At 38.9% G+C, this 14780-nt stretch overlaps 2 protein-coding genes across 4 annotated transcripts in view; one reads left to right on the top strand and one right to left on the bottom strand.

The window, feature by feature from the left end:
• Positions 1-2636: 2636 nt before the first annotated feature.
• On the top strand, positions 2637-14503 carry ANXA7 (annexin A7). 2 transcript variants are annotated; one of them, XM_026851607.1, is made up of 12 exons: positions 2637-2773; positions 5629-5845; positions 6145-6252; positions 7337-7377; positions 7756-7858; positions 8121-8215; positions 8918-9031; positions 10311-10481; positions 11986-12156; positions 12265-12340; positions 13536-13648; positions 14150-14503. In XM_026851607.1, exons 1-12 carry the CDS (start codon positions 2717-2719, stop codon positions 14270-14272), a joined length of 1389 nt encoding a protein of 462 aa, XP_026707408.1. In that variant the 5' UTR covers positions 2637-2716; the 3' UTR covers positions 14273-14503. The 2 variants fall into 2 exon arrangements, with proteins under 2 accessions (XP_026707408.1, XP_026707407.1); XM_026851606.1 differs by having other exon boundaries at positions 7334-7377.
• Positions 11285-14780, bottom strand: part of PPP3CB (protein phosphatase 3 catalytic subunit beta) — a 38587-nt gene continuing 35091 nt past the window's right edge. The window contains exon 15 of one of the 2 annotated variants that reach the window (XR_003398722.1): positions 11285-11645. The gene's annotated coding sequence lies outside the window, so the exon portion shown is untranslated. Of the gene's footprint in view, positions 11646-14287; positions 14601-14780 lie in introns of those variants that run through there. The other variant, XR_003398723.1, reaches the window with a different exon arrangement.

Raw genomic sequence — 14780 nt, 5'->3', positions numbered from 1 at the left:
TTACATAGAGGTATTTTAACCTTGAGGCTTGATTACTTCCAATCAAATCAATTTCATTATTACTACTGGCTGAGAGTTTCATATGGCTGAGGCAAAGGGATTTGGTGACCTCATTCCAATTTCTCTTGATCCATTTGTCAGCCGACTGATTCTGTTATTGCTCTTCCCAGAAGATCATCTCATGGTTAAAAGAAAAGGGGGTAAGTAGAGTCAGAATGAACAGAGATGAGAAAAGTTTCCATTCTGTTGCTGTCCAAGAGTGTGAATCTCTTCCATGTGAGTATCTAAATACCTCAATATTTTGTGACACGTTCTTGCTATGTAAACTTCTCTGTGATGGGGCCACGGCTTGTCCAGTGCCACTGGCTCTTTTCAGGGAATTTCTCAGTTGAAGCTTTCTGTTCCTAAGTACTGCATGTCCTGTAAGGCTACTTTTGCCATGCAGATGAAATAGGAAATTAAAATCTGATGGGAAAGCCTGTTATTATTTTGGTTATAAAAGTAGTAACATCAGAGCCTCTGTTCTGCTTGAGGATGCTTGCGCCTGAGATAAGTGAGATCATGTGCTACAGCCATGGCAGTCCAGTATTTACTAAGTGCTTGCTATTATATATGTGACTTAATTTATCTCCTGGAAACCATATCTGCAATACTCAGAGAGGCTTTAGTAAATATTGCTGTGTGGTCATGGTAAGTTTTGAAGAGACTCTCGTGTCAGAGGCAAGTCTGAAATCCCAATTCAGCATCATGTCCATCTAGTTATACAAGGCCTGAAGTACTTGAAACAGTGGTCCTTACTTGACCCTTTTATTACTCTAAATTTTTTTTTTTCATATAGAAAAGAAAAAAAAACCAGCTAGATCAAGCAAATGCAAAGAAAACATTTTTTGTTTTGTAATTCAGAAGAATGACAAATAGGAATCAAGGTCTTGTTAAGAGGGGAGTGGTTAAATTAAATACCACAATTCCTAGTACCTGGCCCAAAAGAACTCACATCACAAATTGAATCCTAGAAAAAGAACCAATATGACAAAATAAGGAAAGCATTAAAGAATGTACTGGTACACCATAAATCACAGGTGGTTAATTTGCTAATCAAAACTATGACATAGCTTTGATGGCTTGTTTGCTTGAAAATGAGATGTTGGATACTCATGGCTTAAAAAGCTTTTTGCCAGAATGTGTTTGCTAGTAAATCAGAGACATAGCTGAAAACTTCATTTAGAATGAATTTCTTACCAATAAGTCTAAAATTTGATATATTTTAATATGGCTGAAAGATTGTTGGGTCCCGTTTATTGTACAAATAAAACTTTTTACAGCTGTTAAAACAGCTGATTTGCTGTCACCAGCTGTTTTTGCATCATGAAAAACACTTGTACAGTGGAAATGATACAGTCAACATCAACAAGTTTTACAGGTTTTACAATCCTGTCGTCTTAATGGTGTAACTTTAGTTGAATTACATGAAGCTGAAAAGTTGAATAAGTTTTATTAATATTCAGTTTTGCTGACACAATATTTTCCTGTATGTGGAAAGAGTGAAAGTGAAATCAGAAGGAAGTGTTGCTGGTCATCTTGCTCCACAAAGGAGTTACAATTAGCATTACAGTCAGAAATATCAAAAGAAATGTGCTGTTAAAAGCCAAATTTAAAGTCCATTCAAGCAGCTGGCAGTAATAAATACTGTACAGTTACTGGTTTAAGGTGTTTCTTCTTGGGAAAATAAATAGCCATTAGCGGTGTTTGTGATTATAGTATTACAAATATACCTCATGCTGTTCTTCCTCCTCTATTTATTTGCAAGTGATGATTCAAGTTTATCAGTTTGAGACTGCATAGCTGTGCATCTCTGCAAGTCAATTTTGACTCTTACTTGAACTAACCTTTGCAAAGTTTTAGTGTTTTCCACGTTAAGTCTCAGGTGTTTAATTCTCTGATCACCTATTGCCTTAATGATTCAACGCAGTAAGCATTCTGCTTTGAAATCCATTTGGTTTGGCCAGTGAATACCTAGAAATGTGAATAATAATTTGCTGTATTGCATTCATTTTTATATTTCCTGTGTGAGTTGTGCCCCTAAGGTGCATATTGTCTTAGAAATGTGCCATAGCTCCCAGGCTCTGGTCAGGGAATCCGGCTGGTCAGCGTGAACATGATTTTTTTTTCCCCCACCATTAAATGTTTCTTAGCCTGGCTAATGGCCTTGAAATTCCCTGCCCAACTCATTGCCAACATGGGGAATGATCTCTGTCCCATTCAATTCCTACTCCTCAAACCTTTCTACTAAAAATGAGACTAAACAGCTAGTGGCAGGAAACAGAAATCATCTACACAAATGAAGTAAGCAGGGGGATTACATGTTTCTTATCAAATTATCATTTTACACAGGATCAGTAGGGAACTGCTCTTCTCACAGGAACTACCCCTGTGGAGTGCAGTGTGGTGGGAGACATGCTTGGTGCAGTGTGGGACTGGGGCCCTGCTCTAGCCTGATCCTTCTGTTTCTGTTCTGCCAAAGGGCTCAGCCCCCTCCTGCTGGCACCTCCAAGTGTATCCTGTATCTTAAGAGTTCTTTTTGGAGGTTCAGGCCTCTTACCATGTTTCATATCATTCAAGTGATTTAACAGGTAATTAGCAAGCAAATGACTACTACAAACTCAGGTATGGTGCCTTGACAGTGAAAATGTAATTTATTTTTTTTTTCCCCCCTAGAATGTCATACCCGGGTTATCCCCCTTCTGGCGGCTACCCTGCTTTCCCTGGCTATCCTGTAAGTATGGCTCTTCAGTGTGTTGCATTCCTAATGTATTTATATTCTGCGAGTACCCCTTCTTACTATGCTTTGTGTGTGTAAATAGTAGCTGTCAGTTCATATACAGTATTCTTTAGAAATTATGGTCTTTGTTTTCCATCTATATATTCCTGAGGATGACTTTACCGTTGTCTTATAAGAATTCCAAGAAGGAAGTTTAAGATTTATGGTTTTTTATGTTGCCTATTGTTCCAAAAAGTTTTTTGATTATTTTATTTTGTCTTGTGAGGGTTTTGGGGTTTTGGTTTTGGTTGTTTGTTTTTTTTTTAATATAGCTAACTATCTCAACAAATAATTTTTTAGAAGTATCAGTAGCTCTTACATAAATATGAGGGCCTTTACATACATACAGGGTCAGAGGTAATCTCTGAAACAGTCTCTATCAAATATTCTGTGTACTCATATCCCAGGATTTACAGAGATGCTGAATAAACTTAAGTGGCCATTACCCTCAGGAAGAGCTTGGAATGGTTTACGCAAGTAGCCCAGCTTTCATACGACACCAAGTAAATATTTTTCTGCGGACAGAAGACATTGTATCTTGACTTTGACCCTCTATCCTTCAGCCACAGGACTTTGTTCCACCTTCAGCTCATGACTGAATGGACTAAAAATTCCAATGAAACTTAGTGGAAGGCTGGAATGTATCAGGTGTGGCTGATACAGCAGTCTTTTTGATATGCCTTCATCATTTTTCAAAGCTAGATGTAGCTGCATGCTTTTACTGGTATGGCACTGATCATACTGCAATTGTTGAAATTTTGTATGGTCTGTGTATTACGTAGTACAGAACTAGAATTCAGCATGAAGCTCAGCCTGGATCCCATTAAGATACTGAAGCTATAAATACATGCAACATATATAAATACACACAATAATTTCTCCAATTATTTTGCTTTGAAATTTATCCTTACTCCCTCTGAAACACTAAGGCCACTCAAACTAAAGACAAACATGTTAGAAATCAGACTTTTTTAACTCTTGGATTTCTTTTCTCCCCTCAAGGTTTTGCTGAACCCTCATGATTGTAGCTTAAATTTATTTTTAACTACAACTGAAAATATTTTTTTCTTAGCTAGCATCTAAAATATAGTCAAATTCAACAGATTAATTTAAAAGACCATTTAGATTCCATATCAGTGAGTCCAGGTTTCCTAGTCTCATTGATGTTGCCCAAAGTGATAACAAGTGCAAAAAACCAATGGGAAATTATTTTCTTCTGAAGTAGTGATAGTTATCTGAGTAGTGCTTTTAAGGATCCTAATTTTGGATTTGCAAAACTAAATTCCATTTAAATCTTTTTGTTGAGTCTGGCAGAGAAAGGTTAGACTATTCTATTCCCCAGAGATACATTATATAGCCTGGGCACAGTAATCTGGTGGTAGAAATCTTGGGACAACCAAACTGGAGGAGAACGTTTGAGCTAGACTTTACTCCTTTGCAGTGTATTTCTGTTCTCTGGGCTTGAGAATGAGTGTGTACTGTATGTAATGTGTGACCCATATTTCTAAAGCTGGTCAGTAAAGAGGATTCTCAGCAAGTGAGTAATAAGCCCATACATTATGCTTCATTTCAAAGCTGATTTTAAATACCTGATTTTTTAAGATCAAGTGTATGACTTACAGGGTTTTCCCTTAGAGATCCTGGTCATTGAGGTAAATATTTCTAATGTACCTTAACGCTAGTAGCAACCTTTGTGTTATTACTGGTAAGTCATACATGTAGCAAAACAAAGGCATATAGATAATTGACTTGTTTTTATTTAATACCTGATTAATAGGTGTTCAAACTGAGTGGTCCAGATTCAGTCAGTGAATGTCCATGCTTTATAATCTGGATTTCAAAGGAAATGGAAAAAAAAATGCCAACACTTCTTCTAAGTTCTTACCATGTAACATTTGAAAATACTGGTTGTACAAGAGGGGCTGAAGGTTCAAAGATACTAAGCTCTTAAAAGTCCTATAAAAACAGGAGGTGAGCTCCTAATGATTCATACAGAGCATGCCTATCTGAGCTCACCTCTTACGAGGGACAGAAGTAGCAGCTTTCCAGTAAAGGAGCAGGGGTCCTGCTGGTTGACAAGTTGAATGTGGCTCAACAGTGCATGTGCCCAGGGAGGAAGGCTCATGACATACCAGGCTTTAGCAAAAGCAAAGCCAGCAGCTCAAGGGAAGTGATTATTCCTCTGTGCCACAAGGCCACATCTGGAATACCGTGTCTAGTTGTGGCCTCCCAGTACAACAGAGACATGGACAAACAAGAGTGTGTCCATGAGGGCAGCTCGCCTGGAGAAGAGAAGGCTAAGCGGAGATCTGTTCAGTCCGCTGCTACGTAAGGAGGAGTGACAGACATTAGAGCCAGTCTTTTGTCAGAGGTACACAGTGAATGGGCTGCTGGCAACAACCACAAGTTGTAATTGTTATTTGATTTGAATAAAACAGTTTTCATCATGAGAGTGGTCAAATACTGGAACAGGCCCAGAGAGGCTGTGGATTTGCTGTTCCTTGGAGATACTGAAAACTTGACACCTTGCGTGAGCAAATCTAACTCCGAAGCTGGCTCTGCTTTGAAGGTGGATGCTGCCCAGAGGTGCCTTCCACTGCAGCACTCTCCGATTCTGTGTCAACATGGGAGATGCATCAGAAAACCCAACCATGAGGCCCCACCCAGCCTTCAGGAATTCTGCTGCTGCTGCTTCAAGTGCTGAATCTAATTACTAATTCATGTTATTATACATGTGGACATTTTGGTAGCTTGAGAGTTTTTTTACTCAGTGTTAGCAAGCGTACATACATGCTTTTTTTTTGTTTCAGCCAACAGGACAAGAGTCTGTCTATCCACCAGCTGGTCAGTACTCCTATCCCCCTGTTCCTGGAGGATACCCTCCAGCAGGAGGAGGGACCTATCCTGCAGCACCACCCACTGCTGGGTACCCAGGCGCAGCAGGATACCCTGCCCCAGGGGGCTACCCTGCCCCTGGGGGCTACCCTGGAGCTCCCCAGGCTGGAGGAATGCCACCTTATCCTGGAGGTAAGATCTTTGTTAGAGTACCCCTTTGGGAGTGATTGCTGGTGTAACCATTTCTTGTGCTTGGTAGTAGTAGAAAGAAGAAAAGCAGCTTTGTTAGTAATCAGTTTAGGCAGCCAGCCAGATTGCTATCTGGCAGTAAATACCTGCAGGCTGATGGCAGGGCCTCGATGGTTTTTGGCCACTGCACAGACATGGAGGAATTGGTCTCTTCCATAGTTCTGCTCAATAACCTGGCTCATGTTGTGTTAGAAGTAAAATACAAAACATTAAGCATGCTGAAGTCTTTCTTCTTCTCCTAGCTCCTACGGGCCCTGGGTTTGGTGTGCCTCCCGCTGGCCCTGGCTTTGGCGGCTATCCGCAGCCTCCTGCCCAGAGCTATGCTGGAGGTGGACCAGCACAAATTCCAGGTATGTCATATAGAAGAAACTTTAAGCATCCAAGGTTAAACCAAGAGATCCCCGGAATAGGTAGTAACAAATTAGGCCCTTACCTCTGTTACTTTTAGCTGTTGAGGTTTGTATGTTGTAAACCTTTCTTGACAAGACCACCAATGGGCTGATGAGAACCATCTCTACAGGTGCTACATCCAGAAGGGATGGCTGTCAGCAATTAATGGTCATGATGTAGTGGGCTAGGTGCTTATTCTTCAGACTGCAAGTACCTGATGAGAGCTGTGAACTCCAGAGTCCCCATTCAATGAGTATCTAGCTGTTTTTTTAATCTTGAAGAAATGGATGCATTTTTCAGATTTGTGTGTTCATGGTGATCCCTGCCACAGTGGGGGAAATGGAAAGGAGATGCACGCAATTGCTTAAAAACAGGGCAGTGTTTTTAATGCTTTGAGTGGTGAGTTACCTTCAAGATTTTTGTCCTGGAATGTGTCAGTCGTGTTTGCAAGAAATTCAAAGCAGCAAACCCTGTTTTTTTAATGATTGCTTTGTTAACTTTACTAATAACTAAACTGCTGTTAAAATTATAACTATTGTACATACATATTATGGATTAAAATAAAATTCCAGTGAAAAAAAGAGTACTTGTAGCTTTTGCATTTACAGTGCTTTAGATCACAAAATCAGATTACTTCAATTCTTTTTGCACCAATGAATTCTTAATATTTATCGTTTATATGCTAGACCTTTAAAAGTGTCTAATATGACTTTAAAAGAGCACAGGACACACATTCTTCATTTGCATTGGCTATTTTGGCTTTTGTCAAAGATAGCAATATTTAACAAGGAGAGATCCTTCCAGTTCCCATAGCACCAGTAAATGTAGTATTTTTAGAATTGCCTTGCTAGTGTATGTGCCAGAATGCATCTGTGATTGCTTCTTCCCATATTCCCAAGGGCAAGAAGTTCAGTTACTGATCATTACTTAGGAAACAGGTTTTATGCAGTGGTAGGTCTGTAAATGGCTTTATTTTCAGACAGCATTTACATAGTAAGAGGAGACCTAATTAATTCCTTTTATCTTGTTCTTTATTTTCAGTAGGATATCCTGGTGGACAAGCATCATCACCAATGCCTGGTCCGGTATGTGCTGTATCCTCTTCTGTAATCAATCCTTCCTTCTGTAGTTTCAGTATTTTTACAACTGGTTTCCAACAATCTACAGCATCTTCTGTGTGAAGAGCTACACTCAGAGTACACCCTGAACAAAATCATAACCCTGTATCTGTGTATACTCGCTCATTGAGTAGATCTTCATCCATAGAATTGGGTACAAGCATGGATTTGGCATTGGTGGGCCAAAGCTGCTCAACACAACTAAATGTCACCCTGATTCTGTGTTAGAAAAAAAATGGGGAACTAATGGACACTTCCTTCTGAAGCACTGATTCCAGAGTTGTGATTTTTAATTTGAATTTACATTGTGCAGGATAGCTAGTTACATGTGACTCTTATTTTCAGCCTGCAGCAATAGTTCAGTGTACCCAGGGCACAATTAAAGCTGCTCCAAACTTTGACGCTGGAAGGGATGCAGAAATTCTACGCAAAGCTATGAAGGGGTTTGGTAAGTAAACAATAGCTTAAATTTCCACTGAGCTAACTTCTTACTGCCATTTTGTCCCTTTCCTCAATTTTCATTTAACCATTTTTTTTTTCCTCCCCAAAGCTTTTTAAAAGTCACATTTTCAAAATGACTTGGGCAATTTAGTAGACAAAAATTAGTAGACTTAAATGATAGTCATGTATTATGTAACTATGCTCAAATGCAAGATTAGAAAATGCATAGTTTCGGAGTTCTTATATGAAATTGCCCTTCTGTTTCCAAGGAACCGATGAGCAGGCTATCATAAATGTTGTTGCTAACCGCTCCAATGATCAAAGGCAAAAAATCAAGGCAGCTTTCAAGACAATGTATGGCAAGGTATGTTCACTAGTTCTTTGAATCGGTAAACAAAACCAAACTTGCAGCTGCTGCTTTAACTGCCTGATTGCATTTTAGTCCTGGGCTGGGGGTTGGGCTTTTTAAAAATGCACCTTTGGTTACATTCCTTGTGTACTGGGGGACATCTGGTATTTAACACGGTGTTGTCCTGATACCTGTCAGAAGCAGGGGTGGAGGAATGTTGGAGGCTGGCTCTGTCCCTGACCAAACAAGAAGCATCTCTGCTTTTGTAATGCTTGAGAGATACAAAATGAGCTTAAACAGTCCTTGTATTAGTGTCTGAAACTACTGAGTTTTCAGTGCACAAACCAGCGCTGAAATCTGTTTTTTCGTAAGGAACAAACTGAGAAACTGGTTGAGGACTGGTTAGTCAATAAAAGGCTGAGATAATTTAATTTCTTCCATCTGTCATTTCTGCAACTTAAAGTTGAATTTTATAGTTGTGGCATTTTTCAGGACCTGACTAGGTCTTAATTAGTGAGGAGATAATGCAGAAGAGCTGAGCTGTCCCAAGTTTTGGACAGAGGGAAGTTCTTTATAAGAAATAAAACCAAGGTTTACAGGAAAAGCAGCACAAAGGTAGAGATCAGTCACAAGTAAATTCGAGTTTCATCTTTTTCCAGTATATAATCTACATGGCTAACACTCACCAAAGCCCTTTTTGTGTTTGTAATTGAACAGGATTTAATTAAAGACCTGAAGTCTGAGTTAAGTGGAAATGTGGAAGAACTGATTCTAGCACTCTTCATGCCTAGCACCTACTATGATGCCTGGAGTTTACGTCATGCGATGAAGGTATGGTTTTCCTGTGAACGACATAGCCTAAAACTGAATTAAAATGCTCATCTAACAGAAGAGAATACCTGATCCCTGCATTGCTGAAAAATCCCAAAGTGGCAAACGGATTTTGGGACTGTGCAGCTTAAAATCCTTTTCTGCTGCATCCCCCAGTTCTAGCTAATTTCTGCAGGATTAGCCAATCCAGAGCAGCTGTCCAGCAGAGGATGAAATGCTGCAGGACTGAACTTTGCCACTTGGTCCCAATTTTTGCTACAACCTAGAAAGGGCCAGGGTGCTGTTAAAATTGTAACCACTGTTTAAACTGAAGGTATTTATCTCTCCTTACTAAAAAAACAAGCCATTGTTATTGAAATATAGTTTTTGGATTATCCCAGTAATAATTGGATTATTACTTTCTTAAGGATTATCCTAGTAATAATTGGATTACTACTTTCTTAAGGTCAGATGATGCATGTATCTGTTCAAGTATTAAGACTGCAATAGGGATTAGGTGAGTGAGTTGGTCTAAACTTTTAACTCAGCTAAGCTGCTACATCCAGTTTACCAGAATTTCTTGCTTGTTTGAGCTGCAGCAGTTTAGCAGGTGGTTGATACTGGAAACAAAGAACTTAACCCTTGTATGAATGCAGACCTTCTAAAGAATGTGGAGGTCAAATGAAGATCTGGATTTAGTGGAGGAAATAGCCACTCTTGACCATTTAAAAAAATGTATAATATAACAAACACTACTTATCTAATCATTGCCTGAATAGGGATGACCATGCCTGTAAAATCTCATTGTACACAGAACTCAGTTAATTTTTATTCTGGGGAGAGTGAAGCATCTGTGAAAAATTCCTAGCAGTGCTCCATGTTGAGGAAGAGGCCACATTTAGAATAGGGCACACACTTGTATGCTTACCAAAAACAGAATTTACATGTTATCTTTGGCTTTAATGATTAACATAAGGCTCTACCTTCTTCCAGTATCTTTCCAGATTAAGGTTGACAAAGAATTTCCTTCCTAAACCATTTTTCAGTTAACTTTGGCTGATGTCACTGTTGTGGATGTATAGTTTGGGGTATTTTTAAGTAGTGCAGAATTGAATGGTTGAGGAAGCTTAATTCCATTTTAAGTGTACAGAAGACTTGGTGCTTTCACACTGCAAGGATACTGTTCTTACAATGTAGTTGTGTTAAGTTTTGAAATAACAGATGGCTGCTTAATTTCACAGTTAAAGAAAACTGAATAGGTAGTGCTTTGTAGTTATGCCCTCTGTTCCTCTGTCTACAGGGAGCAGGCACTCAGGAGAGAGTGCTGATTGAGATCCTTTGCACACGGACAAACCAGGAAATACAAGAAATAGTGAACTGCTATAAATCAGAATTTGGAAGGGACATTGAACAGGACATCAGAGCAGACACTTCAGGACACTTTGAACGATTACTTATATCTATGTGCCAAGTGAGCTTTAATTTTTTTTTTTTTTTTTTTTTGGTAAGATAATGGTGTACAGTCTGACTTTGTGTATAGTCATAATGGCTCCATAAATAAATTGCCTGTGTATGCTTAGCAAGAGCCACGTTTTTTAAGAATTTAGCCCTGGGCCATTAATTTTTTCGCTAATGACAAGGTATGACACTTCAGTCCCTCCCCAAGGAAGAGATAATTTTCTATCTACAGATCTGTGATGAATTGTGTGACCTAATTTAGCACCCTATATTAATCTCAGAATTTATGTGTAAATATTTTATTGTGCAGATGCAATCCAGTGGTACTACAAAGCAGTGCTCTGCATTGCTGTTAAAGCAATATGCTTACTTTCTGCATACATTAACAAAATCATTTGGGTAAATCTGATAGGATAGGATAACCTTTATGGTATCCCTGTGGGAATCCCTGTGAACAACCAGAGAGGTACCATAGGGCAAAACTTACCTCCCAGGTTACACCAGACCCTTCCTTCCTTTCACATCACCAGAATTAGGGAGGTGCTACTACTGAACTCGGGCAAACACTGGAGCTCCCACAACATTTACTAGGGCTCTTTTTCTGTTGAAGAACAGTAACTTGCAGTTACCCATGTTTAGGAAGAAATATGTACTACTGCAACTTCCCACATATCTCTGTTCAATCTGCCTATTTGCTGTTAGAATTTCTATGACACTTCTCGACCTCGTTTGCCTGTCCCTTTGTGAGAGTTTAGTTATGCACTAGGTATTTGGATTAAAAAGTCAAAATGAACAAGAAAGCAAACTTTGAGAAGCTCATGCTGCTAATTTTTATTTTGATAAATCCAGTAGTTTACAATAACTGACAACCACATCATTTAAATACTGTATTAGCCACTATAGATACAACAGTATTGGAGAGCATGTGTTCAGCCTGCTCAGACAGTATATTTAGTTGTGTCCATCCATGCACTGGGCAGCAAAGAAACCCCAAAGCACATAAAATGTTATACAAGCCCTACGGACATATTGCAACTACAGTAAATGCTTTCTGGAGACATTCTTGCTTGGAATTAGCAAATTCTAAATACAATAGAAGACCTGAGGTATTTCAGGTGTGCATATTCAGTAAGATAATTCATTAGTTAATTTGGGAAGATTCTTTGCAACTTGAAGCCTAGAAACAAATCAAGAGAAAGCTTATGTTAAGTAAAATAGAGAATTAAGTACAGTACTTCCTGAATTAGAACTATGAGATGGTATGTAGGGTGAATTATGAGAGTCAGCATCTCTGTAGTTTAAAGCATGCCCTACAGATAGGGTTCTGGGCCACTTTTGTATTTGTTGCCTATAAGAAATATTAAACCAAAGAGTGTTTTTAAAGCAATGTAATGTATTTCAAACTGGTATTAGTCTTTCTGCTTCAAGTTTTGAAGATACATGCTTGGGCTTGCAAGCAGTTAAAGGATAGTCTTATCTGTGTAATTTCATTTTACATCTGTTGTCTTTGCTTTTAGGGTAATCGGGATGAGAATCAAACTGTGGATTATCAGAAAGCTCAAGAAGATGCTCAACGTCTGTACCAAGCAGGTGAAGGAAAACTTGGGACTGATGAATCTTGCTTTAATATGGTTCTGGCAAGCAGAAGTTTTCCCCAACTGAAAGCAACAGTTGAGGCATACTCCAGGGTAGGAGTTCTTCACTGATTTCCAATGAGCTTGGTCAGTGTATTTTAAGTTAAGGTTTCAGTTGTTACTGCATTTCATTATCCATATATTAATCTCCTTTATTTGTAGATTGCCAATCGTGATTTATTAAGTAGCATTGACCGAGAATTTTCTGGAAATGTGGAACGTGGTTTGAAGACTATTTGTAAGTGATATGTTCCTCTTATCCCTTAGGAATTAATCTTTCTAAATGTAACTGAAGAAGAATCCCATTCAACACTGGCCATATGGCAAATGAACACAAATCTGAGACTCTGCTAGCAAAAAACCCAACAAAGTATTCACTTTACACTTAATTGGAGAAAATAAGCATCCACCATTAAGAAGTCAGTTTGAAACAAGAGAAGTTTACATAGGAACTCTCTGTCACTTCTCTGGGAAGGCAGGCAATGCCACAGAGACAAGGGTCGCTGGTTAGTGCTGCTAGCTGTATTTTTCAGAGCTCTGCAAAATGAGTACCAGGGTATCAGAGCTGTGACTCTGGTTGTTTGGCACCTCAGCAAGACAGCTGAGCCACCCCCACATATGATCTCAACACCAGCATGAACTTACTTTATAGGCACAGTTCACTTTCCACTCCTCTTCCCCACCACCACCTACCCCCAAAAAGCTCAGCATTTGCTAAGGAACGCTTCAGCAAAATAGAAAACCTGTTCTGAATTCACTTTTTCCTGCTGACTTGTTATAAAGCAGTTCAAATTTAGCACAATTTGCTGATAGTGAGAATCACTATGATTTATTAGTAATAGATCTGCAGGCACCAGTCCTACCAATGCTTACCAAAATGACAGCGTTTCCATAGCCATAATGGATAAGCAAAAACTTCCCAAATAATTTTCTGCTCAAGAGTTTTATGGAAAAAATTCAGCTCTGAGGATCACGTAAAAGAATAAAGGCTCATCTCTGAGAGTGAACAGTCTAACAGAAACAAGATCCATTCTGTATACTAGAGTGAGAACCCTTTACAGTGGTACTTTTGTTAGTGAGAATCTAGCAACAGAACAGGAGTAAAATACCTTGTATCTCAGTACCAGCTATCCAAGGAGAAGAACTAATTTTACACTACCTGTTTGAGAGTTAAGGTTTCAGACAACTTTGAAAAACACCTCCAGAGACGTTAACTGCTAATAACTCTTAAGTTTTCATGTGAATAACTCATTTGGTCAGCTTGAAAATAGCCCTATAAAACACCTCCTGTGATCCACAGTAACTGGATGTTCACCAGTACCTACCTTTAGCTGTCTACAGCTAAATCAGGATCAATCTTGAATTGACCCTACCAGGTGTTGTTTTACAGCATACAATACTGGAACTAATACTAAAAATGTACTTTATTGCAGTGCAATGTGCTTTAAATCGCCCAGCCTTTTTTGCAGAAAGACTTTATTATTCTATGAAAGGAGCTGGCACAGATGATTCTACCCTCATCAGAATTATAGTCACTCGCAGTGAGGTAAGAAACTCTCCTCTGTAAACGTCATGTGTAGCAGAAAGCCATCTATCCTAACCAGCTTTTCACTTAGCCCTTCTTTCACAGCTGTAGAAACAATGTATTGCAATGAAGCTTTTATGAGGTTCAGATTTAGATGAATCTGTTAATTTGTTTTAAAGCCAGTTTTTATATAGAGTAATTTAATTATCTCTGGCTAGATGGTAATATTGCTTGTCTTCCTTCTTAACTTTGGTTGCCTGTCCATGTAGCAGACAAGCACCTAAAGTTCAAATATTCAGCTTTTAAGACAGTACAGTCCTAACAAAGCAAGGAACACCTGCTAGACACTCTGCTTTGGGAGCTGCTCCTTGGTCCTTAGAGGGACCAGCTGGCTTGTAAGGCTGCAGAGTTCATCAGTTGCACACTTTACCAGCCTGTGAGGGAGGAGATGCAGGTGACTGGCTAGGAGTTAAAATCATACACTGTGTCTGTGTTTCATGCCTTTTTTTTTTCTTTACATAGATTGACCTTGTGCAAATTAAACAGATGTTCACACAAATGTATCAGAAGACTTTGGCTACAATGATAGCAAGTGATACAAGCGGTGATTATCGGCGTTTGCTGCTGGCAATTGTTGGCCAATAGAAGAAGATTATATGGTTTGTTTTCTTTTTTAAAACAAACTGCAGAACATGTAACATGCTTTATGTAGACACAGACTATCCTTGTGTGTAAAAGAATAATTTTAAAGCTTGTATAATCAAATATGCAGCCTTGATGATTCAATAAGCTTGTTTCACTTACACCTGCCTTAATTTACAGCACATAATATTCTTTATTGTATAATAAAAGATATATCTTGTCTATTACCCCTAAGCTTTAGTCCTTTTGACCCAGACAGAACTACCACCCCTCTGCCAGACTCCAGCATGATTAAACTGTCTTGACAAACCTCCAGCACTCAGCAACTTTCCTAAATACCTAAACTTAACTGCTGAGCTAACTGTGTATAACCAAAAAAGCCTGAGGCTATGATGTAAAGCATTTTACACCCTCCCTCTTTATTAGTCTTTCCCTTATAATATTGAAAAACATGTGATTGGTTTAACACTGACAGTTTAAGGACCATGAGAATCTGACTGTACCTGCCCAC

The sequence above is a fragment of the Athene cunicularia genome (genome assembly GCF_003259725.1).
Source record: "Athene cunicularia isolate RWA chromosome 6 unlocalized genomic scaffold, athCun1 chr6_part1, whole genome shotgun sequence".
Lineage (NCBI taxonomy): Eukaryota > Metazoa > Chordata > Aves > Strigiformes > Strigidae > Athene > Athene cunicularia.
This window is presented reverse-complemented; position numbering and strand designations above follow the sequence as displayed.

Bases quoted from the DNA above. Each gene is read 5' to 3' on its own strand.
- ANXA7 (XM_026851606.1), top strand. From the start codon at position 2,717: ATGTCATACCCGGGTTATCCCCCTTCTGGCGGCTACCCTGCTTTCCCT. The intron at 6,253-7,333 runs GTATGTCATATA...CTTTATTTTCAG, and splicing joins TGGACCAGCACAAATTCCAG to TAGGATATCCTGGTGGACAA. The intron at 7,859-8,120 runs GTAAGTAAACAA...TCTGTTTCCAAG, and splicing joins CAAAGCTATGAAGGGGTTTG to GAACCGATGAGCAGGCTATC.